Below are 16,066 nucleotides of genomic sequence, written 5' to 3'. Positions count from 1 at the left end.
GGAGCGGCGGGGGGTGGGGAGGAGGCGCTATGGCCGACGTGTTCCCGGGCTCCGAGCCCGGCGCCGACCCGGAGGCGGCGCGGCGCTTCGCTCGCAAGGGCGCCCTGAGGCAGAAGAACGTGCACGAGGTGAAGGAGCACAAATTCATCGCGCGCTTCTTCAAGCAGCCCACCTTCTGCAGCCACTGCACCGACTTCATCTGGTGAGGAGAGCCCGGGGCGCGCGTCTGTCCCTCCCCACCCCGCGCCCGCCGCCGCCCGGGCCCGCTCCGCCGTGGGGGATTCCCCGCCTCGGGCAGCCCGGGCTCCGGTGAGCCGCCGTGCCTTGCCCTGCCTTGCCTTCCCTTCTCTTCCCCGCCCACCCTCCGCGTTCTGGGGCAGCCGGGTCCCGGTGCCGCCGCTCTGGCCGGGGCAGCTGGGGGTGACCCCGCTGGGGGTGACCCCCGGTGTCCCCTCGCTGTCCCGGCGGTGTCACATCCCCTCCCTGCGGGCTGCCTCTGCCCGGGGGGCCCGGGGCTGGGCGCACCCCGCTTTCGGGACAAGGAAACCCCCAAACTTGCCGGCGCTCGGGGGTCGCAGAGACCAGCAGGGTCTAGTCGCTTCCCACACATGGTCCAGAGCTGTGTTTCTCATCCCTTGTCCCCTTGGGCTGGGGGGCTCAGCCAGGCACAGACAGCCGCGCTGGGACGGAGGGTGCCCGTGTCAAACCGGGGCGTTGCTGGGTGGCAAAACTGGGGTCACCCAGCCTTAACTGGCGGTCGGTGCCTGCCCTGCTCCCTCCCGCTGCCGAGGCCGGGCGGGCACCGTGTCACCGCCGCTCCGCTCCGCGCCGAGGAAAGGGAGGGGTGGTTTTTGTCAGAGAAAAGGGTTCCTGCGCGGGAGGGCAGGAAAACTCCCTACCAACACCCTCATCGCTGAGCTGGTAGGGAAAAATACACCCCTGGGTTGGTGCCGTGGCGGGGCAGGGCGGCAGCTCCGCGCAGGCCGGGCCGTTCCGCGCTCGGTCCGCGCCCCGTGAGGGGAGCGGCGGCCCCGGCCCGGCCCGGCCTCGGCAGCACCGGGAGAGCCCCGGGGGTCCTGTCCCTGCAGCACAAACAGCTCGGGATTCCCCTTCCTCCAGCCCTGCTCGAGTTTGCGCTGCAGCTCAGGGTGCCGAAAGCGAGAGCTGTGATTTATTTTGGCCGAAGTTGTGAAAGGGTCCTGCAGGCAGCCGGCTCTGTGTCCATGGCACGCTTCTTGCTCTTTTTATGTGTGTTTATGTGTCTGGACACCGACCTTTTCCTTCCTCCGTCAGTTTTCCTCTGCTTTGCATTGCTGAAGCAAAGGCTGTGCTCGTGCCAGAAACGATTGAAGTGTATTCGCAGAGTGAGGAAAGCTGACATGGTAGACTGCACAAAAAACAAGTTAAATTTCTGAGTTTTTCTTCTTTCATTTTTTCTTTTTTCTTTTATTTTTTAATTTTTTTGTTTTGTTGGGTTTTTTGGGGGGTTTTCGGTTGTTTGTTTTTTGGAGGGGAGGGAAGAAAGTGGAGTTTGGTATGGTAAAAGTGAGAGACTTTCAGCAACTGCTTCAAAGTTAATCTAAACCAGAATGAGTTGGGAGGTGTGAAAAACCGCTGCAGGGTCATTGCCGAGCGGTGTTTGTGCACACGAGCAGCACAGTTACGAGACAAAGCAGAGCTCTGTCACAAATGACAGGGTGGATTGGGAATTGAAAGGGTATCCTGTGGCTGACAGGTGGCAAGAGCCGCTGTGCTCTTGTCTTGTCCTGCTTACTGAGCCTGGGGAAGCTCTTCACATTCCTTGCGAGAGCATCTGACACCTCCAAAACTTGTTTCGTTTTCCCATTTGGAGATGGGCCGCTCTCGGACAAGCCATCTCTCACCATTGAAAGTGTTTCCAAAACGACTTGTGTCAGTTACCAATGTTTGAAGGTATAAAGAGCAGTAAACACAATGAACTACACGAACAGATTCTTTTCTTTAGATTACGTTTCATCAGGTAATACTTACCAAATAGTTTAATGCCGCCTTAATTCTCTTCAGCAACTTTCACCTCTCCGCTTTGGTTCTGGAATGTTGTTACATTTTAAAAGACCTTTTTACTTAAAAATTACATTGCGACTGCTCGGGGAGTGGAATGGGCTGCTGCTCTGCGGGGATTCAGCTCAGGCGCTGAGGAACAGCCTTGCTTCTGGAGCAGATAAAAAAGGAATATTTGCAAATAAGTCTATTTCAAAGGATTGAAAATTATTTCAAGTCTGTTTCATGTTCTTAGTCCCGCCATCAGGTTTCCTGTGATTGCATTGCCACACTCCCAGCTTTTGAGTTTTGTGAAGATGAGTGGTAACAGCATCAGAAGGACAATATAGGCATGTGTGCTGCCAAGTAAACAAATAATTTGATTTTTCTCCTGGTTTTCCTAGTTCAGGTTTGCTTACAGTAGCAAGAACTAGTGACTTGTGCAGAGAAATGCAGAGAAATGCTCTAAGCTGTGTCATTTCAGCTTCCACCTGAAGGAACAGTGCACTGAAGGTTTTGTCTGTTCCATAAATAAATAAAAAAGTAGAGAAATTGCTGATACATTTTTTTTAAATAAACCCTCTCTGTAAAGTTGATAATTAAGCCATGTGCTGTTAATTGCACACAGCTTCTCCAGCTCATGGCTTTTGTCTGTCTGTGATTGAGTGTGAGCAGCTCCAGCTCTCCAGATGAAAAACAGGCTGCAAAGAAAAAGGCAGAGAGAAATGTTTACAGGCAGGATACTCAAAACAGTTATTTTTGTGGGAAGAGAATGTTAGATGCTTAAAGATAAACAAATAAATCCACAGCAGTGGAGTTTGCCAGAGGTATAAAATGTGTTGGAACTCTGGATACCGCTGTCATTGCACTCGCTGCAGAAGTGTTACACACACATTTGTATTTCGTTATGGAAATGGAGCGAGGAAGCTGGAGAATAATCAGTATGAAAATCAGGAGCCTGTGTTTTTTATTTATGTTGAAACAAGCAAAACTTTTCACCTGCCTGCTTTCCATACAGCAAACGGCTGGCCTCTAGCTGAGCCTCACAACAGCAGCTTGCAATCCCAAAATTTGGATGAAACCCCAAGTCTGGTTTGTTTCATGTGCCTTTGCTGGAACTTGGAATATTTTACGTGGCTCTTAAGTATACATGTGGCATTAAACGGGTTGAAATATTATGCAGCAATCACAGATGATGATAATTGTAGATCCAAAATAGCTTGTAAAATAATAATAATAAAAAAATTGTTGCCAGAAGCTGAAATTACATAGCTGGTGACAGCTATTGTTCCCTGCTTTGAAATGGGTGGGCTGGTCTGTGTTGTGTATTTGAAAATCTGTTGCTGTCGTAGCAAAACCTGAAGTAATTTAATATGAAGCTTTTTTTATGTTTTTAGAGATCACTGAGGAGAAATTAAAAGCAAACGTACTAAGGCAGTTTTTTTTTTTTTCCTTCTTTATGCAGGGGATTTGGGAAACAAGGATTCCAGTGCCAAGGTAAGCCACAACTGCTTTGCTGGCACACACAGGTGGTTCCACCTCATTTTAAAGGTACCCAAAATTTACCAGCAGCAGCAGAGACAGAATCCTGGAAAAACTAAGGAAGCATCATTGCCTACGTGAATTCTAAAAAAAAGACAATTATTCAATTAAATAATTATTGATATTTACATAATTTACATTGAACAGTCAAGTAATTATTCATACTGTAATAATATAAAAAGTTGGTGGATTGTGGTTTTTTTTTTTAATCCCAGCACAGTAAATATCACATAATCTGCATGATTCTAACTTTTCATGGAATTAATCTGTGTGATTTAGCTTTGCAGAGATCATTTTTCTCATCAGAAGCTCTTGTCTGTGTGGGCGTTTTGGAAAATGGATTCACTTTTTAGTCATATGGCTTCTTTTCATAACCCAGAGTCCCTGGTTTTCATTTTCATACAATGCATGTTCAGGAGGACCTTTGGCTTTAATTCTGTAGTGGGACAAGACAATTCTGTCTTATGTAATACTGAATTACAAAAAAAGAAAAATCCACCTGTATAAAAATCACTGATTTAATGAACCTGCTAACCTTGAGAAACTGAAAGCTGCTGTAGTATAAATGCTGTGTTCTCACACAGCCTGCATTTCTGCCAAATACTTACCATTATTTAGCACTTAATCAGGAAATAACCACACCCAACTAGTGCAGGTTTTTTCTTTTGTCGTGTGTTTGCTTAATTAGGATGAGCTTTTTGTTGTTCCTCTCCCTTCCCCACCTTCTCCCTGTCACTTGTGCAGCAGCTGCATGTTGTGTACTCATTAGTTGGCCTTTTCCTTTTCTCTTCCATGGCATTTCTGATGGGTATTTGCTCTTGCCTTAGAGCACATTTGACTCTCCTGAACACTGCTTTTACTTAGCAGTTAGGGGAATGATGGATTCTGTGGTATTTCCGTGAAAGTTGATTTGAGCTGATGCTTCTTGAAATTAAACCGCTGAGAAAGTGGATGTCGAGCACTGATGCCTTTTAAAGATTTGTGATAAATAAGTTTTTCTTGCTGTAAGTTGAGCTTTGCACTTGCATGCAGCATTTCCTGATGGAGGTAAGCAGACATCTGTGATTTGTCCTCTGTGCCCCAAAACATTAATATTAAATTTTGTAGCTTTTTGCCACCCATCACATGCAAAGCAGTGCTGTAGATGAGTGTGCAGTGCTCAGGTGATAATGAAATGACATTTCCTCAGTCTCATTCAGGACAGCTCAGTGGTTCCTAGTCCAGGAATTATTTAGAGGTTCATTCCAGATTTCTGTTGGTGTACAGGAAATAATTGGGGCTGCATTGAAATAGTGCAGTTTTCCAGCTTAGCTTTTTCAGCTTGCACAGTGCTGACTTCTTCCAGGAGCTGTGGGCTCAGACTGGGCAGGATCCCACAGATCCACCCTGGACTGGCAGCTCATCTCCAGGGGTTTGGATTCTCTGCCTGGAATTCCTTCTACTATTGTAACTCTGGTGAGCCAGGAACAGTTCTGCTGCTGAGGACTGATCTGTACAAAGCCAGGAGAAGTTCTGCATTCAGTCTTGTTTCCCCTGCAGGTGCCATTCATGGATGAAACCAAGACTAAAAGCAGTAGAGCAGCTCTGTTTGTTTTCAATGCCTCAGAAGTGATACTTTTTAGGAATCTAAATATGTTCCAACTTGACTTTTGTCTGTGTCAGAGGGAGAATCGATACTTCCTCTTTAGAGACTGTTGTATCCAGTGGTTTTGTCTGTGTTCTTGGTCAAAATCTCTTGAGAAATAACTCTCTTTTACATGGTTTGTAGCAAGCTGTTGTTTGTGCACTAATAAATTTAAGCAATGGGCTTTTTAACCGTAATTCTTTAAACTTGTGTTCAAAATAAAAAAGTTCATACTCTTGGAAAATAAAACTTCTGTGATAAAGTTAAGCCAGTGAATCAATGTTTTTTCAGTTCAGCTTTCTGAAGCTTCTGTCTAAAAAGCCACCAGCTAAAGCTGGAAAGGCAAATTAGTGATCAAAGCTACCGAGAACACGAGGAATTAAAACTAAAAGTCTGAAACTAGAAGGTAGGCTGCAGAAAAAAAACCCTAATTTCTATAATGAAGTGACTGTCTTTACAGAGAAGGATGACAAATGGAGAATAAAATGGGATTTTCAGTATGACATAAAGGAAAGAATATTGCAGTGACAGCTCTTAGCATGACTGCAGTTCTTGGTCCATCAGTGTTTCCATTATAAAAAGCCTTTTCTACTCTGTTTTCAAGAATGATGTAAAATCTCCCAGTAGGCACAAACTTGATCTCGGGCAGAATTCAGAGCTGGGGGTTTTGTTATTTCCAAAGCTGTTTGAAATTCCTCTGGCCTTTGACGCCAAGGGGAAGGCCCACAACAGTCACACTCCACACTCAAATGATGTTTCTACTGTAAAAATCTGCAAGTCTTATCAATATGTGCATTAGGGTTCTTTAATTAGACAAAAGGTCTTAGTTTTAAATACTGCAGCAAACGTAGTATGTTTTTATATATTTTTAAAACTTCCATTAAAAAAAGTCACACAAAATACAGTCCTAGTTTTATTTTTGAGATGCCCTCAAACAAAGTATTTTAGCATAGATTTCATTAGAATTTAAACTGAGCTATAGTGAAATCTGACTTTGGACCATTAATACCTCTTTTCATTAGACTTGCTTAGATCCTGTTTTCACTTGTACATTATCACTTTGCTTTTCAGATTTGAATGCCTGTTTCTGCTGTAGTGTTCAGCTTCAGCATCACACAAAAACGTTTAAATGAGCTCTTTGCAATTGAAGAGAATTATTCCCATTTATTTTCCTAAAACATTTTGCAAGATAATTTTTTTCCCACCTCATTATTTTTGTGGGATCCTGATGAATTCGCAAAAGGCGGCAAATTAAATTTTGGTGCAGTTTTAATGCCCTGAATGTGGCAGAGGGTCAGCTGCAATTGCATTATTACCACACAAACACTCAGCGAGGGACAGTCCACATCCTAAGTAGTTTGTCTTTCTTAATTGGGTGCGTTTGAACGTGCCTGCTGAATATTCCAGCAAACAGAACCTCAGAAAAGCTGCCCAGCTTTGCAGCCAGGAGCTGGGATCTGTTAGTTCATGGAGAGGAGGCAGAATTCTGTTTCATGATTGGAAAAGAAGTTTTTTTAGAGGAGAGGGTCTTTTTGGCTGTGTTTGAAAATGAACTTGAAAGACTTCAGCTGGATTAATGTCCTTGTAGGGATAAGATTCAGGAAGAGTTTCTTCACAGGAAAGGAGGTCAGGCATTGGAAGGGGCTGCCCAGGGAGATTTGGAGTCTCCATCCCTGGAGGTGTCCAAGGAATAACTGGACACGGACTCAGTTTTCTGGGCTGGTGACAAGGTGGGGATTGGTCACGGGTTGGACTCGATGGTCTGGGAGGTCTTTTCCAACCTCAGTGATTCTGAGATTCTATGAAATTTTTATTCTCGTTATTAGAAAGCATTTTGCAGCTTGATATTTGTGGCTTGCTGTTGATTTATAGCAGCATGAAGTATTTTAAATATTGTGCTTGTGAAACAGGAGTTCTCATTCTGCTGTTTTGCTTTTGCTGTTTGCTGTTGATCGTGTCTGTGGCAGTGCAAACACGATGGGAGGATTATTCCAGGGAGTTTTGGCTTTGTTTTGTTATTTTTTTTTTTTTTTTACGTTGTCAAGCAGGCCAGCAAGCTGTCTGTAAGCACTGAAAGCTTTCCTCTGATGTGCACCTGGAAGTACTGCAAGAGCAATGTGAAAAACTGAATAATTTAAACCTTTTTCAATCTGCCACAGCATGAAAGTTCCTCTTTTGAGACAGCAGACTTTAAATGAAGCAAGCAATTAAGTTAAATTTTGGCTTCATCATTCTTTTGATAGACTATTAGGCTCTGAGTGTAACCTATACTTGTTTCTTTCTGTTGGATTTGTGAGAAGCATTTTTCTGGTGAACAGAGATCCACAAATAGGAACTCACTAAGATGCAAAGAACAAACATTGTAGAACATGTATTTATGTAGGTTTAGAGGTTGTTTTAAGTTCAGCACTGAAGGCTCAGCGTGTTTCCTCAGGGCAAAAATATTTTTAGTTGCAGTAATATAGATGTGATCAGCTCATGTTCTTGATTAAGGGTCTATTGTTACTTCTCTCCTAAATGGTCAAAGTTTTAGTTATTAACAGCAACTTTTCCCTCTTACATGGTTGCTGCAGGCTTTACTGAAGTGCAATATTCTGCTGTAATTCAGCTGTGAAATACATTTGGCTTAAGGATCATAATGAGCTAAGAGAGTTTCACATTTGTTTCCTAATTTACATAAATAAAAATTAGAGAAATCAATTAAAGCGGATCATTATGTTTCCTTAATCTGGGCAACTATTGCTCTTTCCACTGTTTTTTCCCCTGTTTTCCCTCAATTTATTTTCAGCTCAGTTTTCTCTGAATGTTGGATTTTACCTTCCATTGTTGTCCTAAGCTTCTTGGAGCAGCTCGTGCCCTGCTGGGTCTGGGCTGGGCAGACATCTACAGCAATTCCTTCACTGAAGAGGGAAATGGGGGCATTTTATTAGTTTTTAATATTTAAATGTTGTAACATTGGCACATCAAACCAGCACTTCATTTCCTCTGCATTGTTTATCTCTTAGCTGATGGTTCTTGACCTCTTTTCTACTACAAAAAGACCAAAGAACCTCTGGTGCCACCTCATTTTTAAATCATGTATTTTCATTAAAAATGCTGTGTTAAAGGGCTGTGTAGTGATTTGGTTGAGAAACTAATTTTTAGTGCTCTGTAATCTGAAGATTTGAACCAATGAAAACTCTGACCACTTCCAACCTGGTTGATACTCAGAGTTTTCATTAATCCTCAATGCTGATATGTTTATAGTATAAGCAGCACCATTTATTCTTTTTTTGTGTATTGATCAAGGCTTAATTCTTGGGTTTCCATCCTGATGGCTGTGCTTCCCTTACAGCTGCTTCTTCCTTTTACAACCTTCACTTTCCTTTGTAACCTAAGAAAGAAAAATCTATTGCATTGCTGCGATGCTTCTCATAAAAATAATTTGCCTTCCTTACTTGGAAATGTTTTTGCCAAAGGGTGGATAAGACACAAAGCAAGTTCCACTTTCTATGCCAGAACTGCTTCTCTTGAATCATTATCATTTTTGTGGTGAGATGGGGTATTACAGACCAGGGCTTGAACAATGTGGGTGTTTTCCTTTGTGCTCTTTATATTATTTATTACTCATGTGCTACAGTTTACATTAACTAATGTTGCTGTAAGCCTGAGATTGAGAAATTAATTCCATGGAAGGCTGGGACTGTGGAGCTTGAAAGCCAGCATGAAATCTTCTGAAAGGGGAACTCAGTAAAAATACACTTCTAGCAGCTGCCTCGTTAATGTATTTTCATGTGTAAAAAACTTGGAGGTATCTGTTCAAAAAATGGAACTCCCCAGAGCAAAACCTAAACAAAATATTCTCCAAAAAAACCCCCCACAACCCAAACAAAATAATAAATAGCACCTGGGAGCATAAATTGTATCTGTGTATCTGCACAGTGTTCATGATTCCTCTCTCTTTGTCCTTTCTATTGGCCTTTTGCCCTCAGCTGATCTGTGGACTGTGTATTTCTGGACCCCTCCTTAAAGGGCAGTAATTTTACTGATCTGCAGATAATTTGACATAAACACACACAGATAAGATGCTTGTTGTGCATTTGTCTTGTCAGCTTCTATTTATTGTTCCTCCCCTCCTTTGGCTGTCCTTACTTTTGCAACATCTGACCCATTTTATGAGGAAATATGGTGCTGTTAATTGCTGATGCCTGTGAAAGTTGAGATTCTGTTCCTATTTCTGCAGGTGAACTCGGAGAGATCTTTGGAAAAATTTCCTGTGTTCTGAGTTTTTCCCGAGAACAGCAGTGATGGGTGAAACTCCTGAGTCTTAATAGGTGCAGACACATCAGTGCTGGTTCAGATCAGGAGAGCCCTTTGGGAATGTGGATCCCAGTCATCCCAGCTCTGTCTGTGTTGCTGGGTGGTCCTGGAGTGTGGAACTTTGCTTTTCCTTTGGGTGCTACAGAGCAGAGGCTGGAGGGTTTTGGTTCCTGGATCCCACTGCATTGAACATAAAAACCCTGAAATTGAGAGCTCAGTTCACAGCATTTTCCTCTACAGAGCTGTTCCTGTTGGAGCATTACCTGACAATGGAGATGTGTAGGTTCTGCTTTCAGCCATTGCCTTCTGTCCTGGGAAGGGGATTTATTGTCCTTGAGCTGGGTAGAAGGGGCAGCAGGACATTTGTGCCACGACAGGGGAGGTGCCTCTGTTTGCCTTGGTGAGGATTCTTTGTTACTACAATCAGATGCATTCATGAAAGTTGAATATATTGAATATTTAAATCCCTGGAGGGATTTAAAGATGTGGATGTGGCACTTGGGGACGTGGTTTAGTGGTGGCATTGGCAGTGTTAAGGGTTGGACTTGATGATCACCAGGGTATGCAGTGATAGGACTGAAGGAGAGCAGGTTTAGATTGGAAATTATGAAGAAATTCTTTCCTAAAAGGGTGGGGAGGCCCTGGCACAGGTGCCCAGAGCAGCCCCTGGATCCCTGGCAGTGCCGAAGGCCAGGCTGGATGAGGCTTGGAGCAGCCTGGGACAGTGGAAGGTGTCCCTGCCAGTGGCAGGGGGGGCACTGGATGAGCTTCAAGGTCCCTCCAACCCAAACCATTCCATGATTTTTTGCTGGTCTTCTCCAGCCTAAATGATTCTGTGATTCTCAATGCTCAATACACAATTAACTGTATAGTTCACTCAACACTGAACATGGCAGTAAAATAAATAAATATGGCATTGTACTCCTGTTTTTCTAGAAAATTTCCCTGGTGATACTGTGCTCATCAAAACTCAAATTTAATTATACCTTATCCTGCAGCAAACATTTTTCTTCTTATATTCCATTTCAAGAGCCAAACCATCTTCACCCTTCCCACATTGTAACATGTGAAGTTTTGCTTTGTTTGCTTGCATTGGTCAGATGTCCCAGCAGAGTGTTCCAGTGAAGAGACTGACTGTTCCATTCCCCTGGATGTAATTCCATGAAGCTCTTCAGCTTCTAACTCTGAACACATGGGAGTGAGAGCTCATCCCAAGTTGACAGATAAACCAGTTTGAGGCCTGGGCAAGATAAAGTTTGGCATATTCTTTATTTTTCTCTCTGCCTTGGTGTAATCCTGCACATCAGCTGCTGTTACACAGCCACATATGGTGTTAATTTTATTCATTTCTTGTGATGCCGTGAGCAGAATTTAATGAAATGTTGGAAAGAAAGTTGCAGGAAGATGATTTCCCTGTTGGGATGCATCAATAATTATTTCTTTTATGTTTGCTTTTTGTGGGCTGTTTCTCTTTAGGGTGAGAGGTAAAAATAATAAGTTTTTATTAAATACTTTAGGCTCAGTTCCTCTGCTTTTCCATCTGCAGTAGAAAGCGTGAAGGTCTAAGAGAGAAGGACTCTCTTGTGTATAATTAATACCGGGAACTACCCTTTAAGTGTTTTTAAATTCTCCTGGATGCTGAACATTTTAATTCTAACTGTTTCCAGCAGTGCCTGTTGAAGGCTTGCAGAGGCTGGGAGTGCCTGGAGCTGGTTTTCAACTGTTAATTTTTCAATTGCAGCTATTTATGAATAATGCCTTTTGTAAATGTGATTCATAACTGTTACCTTCTAAGTCAGGCAGCCAAACATGTGCATATGTAATTTTCTGTGCATTTCAGTGTCATTTACTCTGCTTTCTTAATTAGAATGGGATTTACATGAAGATTTTTCGTTCCTCTTTGCAATCACATAATATAGACTACAAGGTGCTGCAGGCACATAGGTCTTTTTTTCAGCTTATCTTCTAGTTGACTTAATTTAGATTTTGAAATAACTATATTGTGTTAATTAAAATCTTCTCATCAAATGAGCTTTATTAGAAGTCTGGAATATGTTCTTATAAATGTAGAAGTCTACTGGAATTATTATTTTTGTCTGTCCTGTCTAGTTTACAAAATGTCCTTTTTTATCATTCAGACTAATACAGAAACACACTTTTTGAACTAAAAGCTCAAATTCATCCAGAAACACCAAAAATATAGTCATAATTGCTCTTAGTTTGCTACTTTTTAGTTTGTAAAATGAAGCTGCAAAAGTCTAATTAATGCTTGTCTTTATACAATGTCAAGATTTAGATTTGCTCATCAAATAGAGGTTTTCCCACTGTCACAAATGTCAGTGGATGGACAGTGATCAACACAAATTGCAATAACAAGGCTTTATTTGCCTTATGTAACAATTGTCAAGTTGTCTTCTTTTTGCTAAGAAAATAGCTCATGTTAAAAAAAAAAAAGTGATTTTTAACTAGAGTTGCAGCTATTGCTCCTTATTTGTCTTTAACTTCAATTAAAGGGGTTATATACAGCTCTTAGTGTTGAATACACTGCAAGTGTTTCCATACAGTTAAATGAAGCTTGTCATTTGTCCTGAAGCAGGATTTTGTGGAGATTGTGTTGCTGAGGATTCAACATTTTTATCCTTCTAAATGATCCTTACACTGGTGGCACAATTGAATATTGGCGGCAATTTATTTTGCCATTTTCAAATATAAAATCTACAAGAATCAGATGTTTAGGATTTGAGTTCTGTGTGCCTGGGTTTTGAAACCATGAGAGTGTCTACTTAAAATATGTTTTAAAAGGATTAGTGACTCAAAAGTGGCTCAAATACTGACTTTCTTTATTTTACTGATAAAATGAGGGGCGAGTACATATGACAAGGCATGGACTGTAGATAGGAATTCTCATTTTTGAAGTGTGCTGAAGGTTATTTCCAATGTAACTCTCTTCCCAAAGCACAGATACTTCACTTTTCCTTTGCCTTTGAAATTATCAGCATTTTTAACTTGCCTAGAATGTGTGCTGAATGTGATATTTCAGTTCCTTAGTAAACAAGCCATTATTCATGTACAAGGAGGAGTTGAAATAATACTTTATCTCTTTCAGCTTCTAGTCTGTGTGGGTTTATTATTTTGGTTTTTACTCGGCAGGATTAGCCAGAATCCACCTCGAAGTATTCTTATTCTCAAAAAATTGGCCTTTAAAAAAGAAAAAAAAAAGGTGAATCTTCATGTTCTGAGAGTGCAGAAATAATCCTTATTTTATGCAAAGTCATTGTGTGTATAGCAGTGTTTTATTGGCTTGATTTGGAGTTTCTTTGTTTCCTAAGGTGTTGCTGTTGGGAAAAATCCCCCTCATAGATATTTTTGCTCCTCTGTCACCCTGTGTGCATTTCCATGGCATCTCCTGATTCTCTGGGAGAGGTGTTACCTGCTCCTGTTTTCTAGAACCTCTTACCTGAAATACTTCTCCATTTCTTGCATCCAGGCTTTGATCCCCAGAGGGTTTTTGTGTGTCTGAAGGTGACACCCTGTGAAGTGCTGACAGGTTCTGGGCACCTCCATTTATCTCCTGTCCCAGGATTGCATAAAATAGATTTCAGCCTAACAATTCCTTGAACTTGCTCCCATAAAAAAATGTTACCAAATAATGATAAACATAGAAACAGGCTAAGCAGCAGAGTTTATTATAAAGTGCATGTACAGTTATTTTCATGTTCTTCCATTGTGACAGGTTAACTGATTGAATTTGTGATGTGCTGTAAATTTAGATTTTTGCATTGTTTCTACCTTGTTCTCAAACTTTAAATTAATTAAATTTGAGCTAATTCCAAGTATGTCAGTTTTATATCTTCCTCTGCTATTTTGTCATCAGCTTTTGTAAATTCCATCTGCTGGATGTAATTTTATAGAGTGAAACTTCTCTGTTAAAACAAGTGATGTGAATGCAGCAGAAGGCAATAGGTAGATTCCTCTGGGTGGGTGTTATCCAGTTCTGCTCTGTGTATGTGCCATTGAAACAAATGCTGCAACATTACAGTAAGAATGAAGAAAAACATGATTTAATTTATGGTCTATTTCAGATAATTTGATGCCTAGATATTGCTGAGAATTCCTTTTGATCTTATTGAGAAATCCTAAGTTGTGAACCTTTAAAACACAGTAAAAGCTCACTAAATCTTATTGTGCAGCTTAGTTAAATTATATTTTATGGTGTTTTTAATGCAGTGTATGGCCAGGAGAGAAACACACAACTCTGACAGTTGCCTGAAGACCCTGGGGAATATTATGTTTTGTTAAAAATGAAAACTTCCTAAAGTATCATTCTTAGCCCAGTTTATCAGTGAGAAAAAGGGGAGCTGTTTTGATGGTAGTTTATTTCTTTGTGTTCACAGAATGACAGGACAGTTTTGGGCTGGAAGGGACCTTAAAGCCCACCCAGTGCCACCCCTGCCATGGGCAGGGACACCTTCCACTGTCTCAGATGCTCCAAGCCCTGTCCAGCCTGGCCTGGGACACTGCCAGGGATCCAGGGGCAGCCACAGCTTCTCTGGACACCCTGTGCCAGGGCCTGCCCACCCTCCCAGGGAACTTTGCCTTCCCAGTATCCTATCCAAAGCTATTCTCTGTCAGTTTGAAGTTCCCTGTGTCCTGTCCCTCCATCCTTTGTAAAGAGTCTCTCTTCATCTTTCCTGTAGCTCCTTCAGACACAAAAGACCACAATTAGGTCACTTCTCTTCTCCAGGCTGAACAAGCCCAGCTGTCCCAACCTTTGCTCCCAGCAGAGCTGCTCCATCCCTCTGATCCTCCTCTGGTCCCTCTCCAGCAGTTCCTCATCTTTCCTGTGCTGGGGCCTCCTGACCTGTGTGTTGGTACCAGGAGTACAGACCCTGCAGTGTCTGTCACTGCTGTCCCTGATTTCCCTCTGAAAAGGAGCACTGAAAAGCTGTGTCGTTGCTGAAGAGGGTTTTGAAGTGCAAGTGGTGGAGATGTTTTATACATTTTCCTGGGAAGCTGTATTGTTTCCTAATGGATCTGCAGTCGTTATGCCAACTGCACAGCAGGCTGTTGCATTAGAGGGTTTTACGTCCTGGTGCTCCCTGTGTGCTCTTGCCAGTTGTTGTTTTCACTGAGCAGTTCTTTAAAGTGTTTTGTTCTGCCTCAGGTACCCAGGTGTGCCTGATGGAGCTGTAAAACTGATGCCTGCCCTTGTTTTCCTATGAGGCAGCAAAGCTCATCTCTTAAGATTTCTGCAAAACCCGAGTCTTGTCAGCATCTCTTGATGCTGTGTAATGAGGAACAGCTTAGTTGTCAAGTTTATATAAAGTGCTGATGATCTAATTGAGCTTGAGCTTCTTTGAACCCTTTGCAAAAACAGAATTTTGTTGTATATTATTAAACCTGGTACAAGGCCAGGTGTCACTTTCATTTCAGAATGTAAATGTATTATGTTACAAACATTTAAGGCTTGTGTTTTATTCAGTGCTGCACCGTTGTTCTGTGGCAGCAGAGGTTTTGCATGATTTCTGTGGGTTTGGATACTTGACAACAAACGTGCTGAAGGCAGGGTCTGTTACTGCCAGGGGTTCTCCATCAAGCAGCAAATCCCTGGGACTGCTCAAATACCTTGGACAGACGTAAAGGAGCACAAATACCTCACCCTGACATCTTGATCAATATGCCTTGTCCAGGTTTCTTTTTTCATAAATGGACTAGAAAATGTACTAAACCACTGTAAAATATTTGCTAATACAGCAATTTCTATTTTGGCGGGGGGAGGACAAGCCTTTGTCACTGCTGCATCCCTTTCCTGGTTTCTGCAGAGGGTCTTTGACCTCAGATTCCTTTGTTTCCTGCCTGCACCCTGAGCTGCCCTGGCTCTGTGCTGGTGCTGTGCATATTTATAGTCACAGGCTGCAACTGCAGCTCCTGGTTTTAAACAACTCAGGCACCATAATGGACATATAAAGTCTCAAGGGCTTTTATTGCTCCTGTCATCTCAAGTGCTTTTGAATCCTGATTACAGAGCAATAAAATGTGGTTGGTTGGGTTAATGTGACTGACAGGGACAGGGACTCTGTGTGAGAAGGTATTGAGTGAACAAATCCATTGATGCAAGGCTGTGAATTTATGAACATTCCATAACTTTGGAGTATTGATTATATAAGTAAAAGTGTAGCCTAAGATTGATGGAGGGAGTAAAAGACCTCATATATCATTAATGCATTTGGGAGGTCTAATTGGGTTTTTATAATGAGCTTTCTGAAAGAAGCATTGATAAATAAGTTCAGTAAATTTTAATGAAGTCCTCAGCACTATCTATGAAGCTTATTTTGTAATTTAAATCAATACATTAGAGAGAGTTGTAATTGTAGAACTTACTCTAGAATTAAATTTTTAATAATTCTTGCTTTCTTGGCTTTTATTCCACTTATGCAAATATTGACCTTTGAATTCTTACTGTTGTCTGTGTTTCATTGAGCCTCACTTTGAAGGGGTGAGGGGATGTGTGTGTGTGTCATCTTTAAGCTTTGGTTGTAATAATTAAAAGGGCAGTGTCAGACATTGGATCATTTGACATTT

The 16,066-nt window shown here is 42.0% G+C and overlaps 1 protein-coding gene across 1 annotated transcript in view; it reads left to right on the top strand.

Annotated features, from left to right (window-relative positions):
* Window positions 1-21: 21 nt before the first annotated feature.
* PRKCA (protein kinase C alpha) overlaps window positions 22-16,066 on the top strand; it is a 146,452-nt gene continuing 130,407 nt past the window's right edge. The window contains exons 1-2 of the mRNA XM_083874842.1: window positions 22-202; window positions 3,485-3,516. Of these exons, the coding sequence (XP_083730968.1) occupies window positions 30-202; window positions 3,485-3,516 (205 nt within the window). The 5' untranslated portion in view covers window positions 22-29. The remainder of the gene's footprint in view (window positions 203-3,484; window positions 3,517-16,066) is intronic.

Source organism: Zosterops lateralis, assembly GCF_965231275.1.
Source record: "Zosterops lateralis genome assembly, chromosome: 18".
In the NCBI taxonomy this organism is placed as follows: Eukaryota; Metazoa; Chordata; class Aves; order Passeriformes; family Zosteropidae; genus Zosterops; species Zosterops lateralis.
Note: the sequence above shows the minus strand (reverse complement) of the source record. Positions and strands in the feature narration are given on the sequence as shown.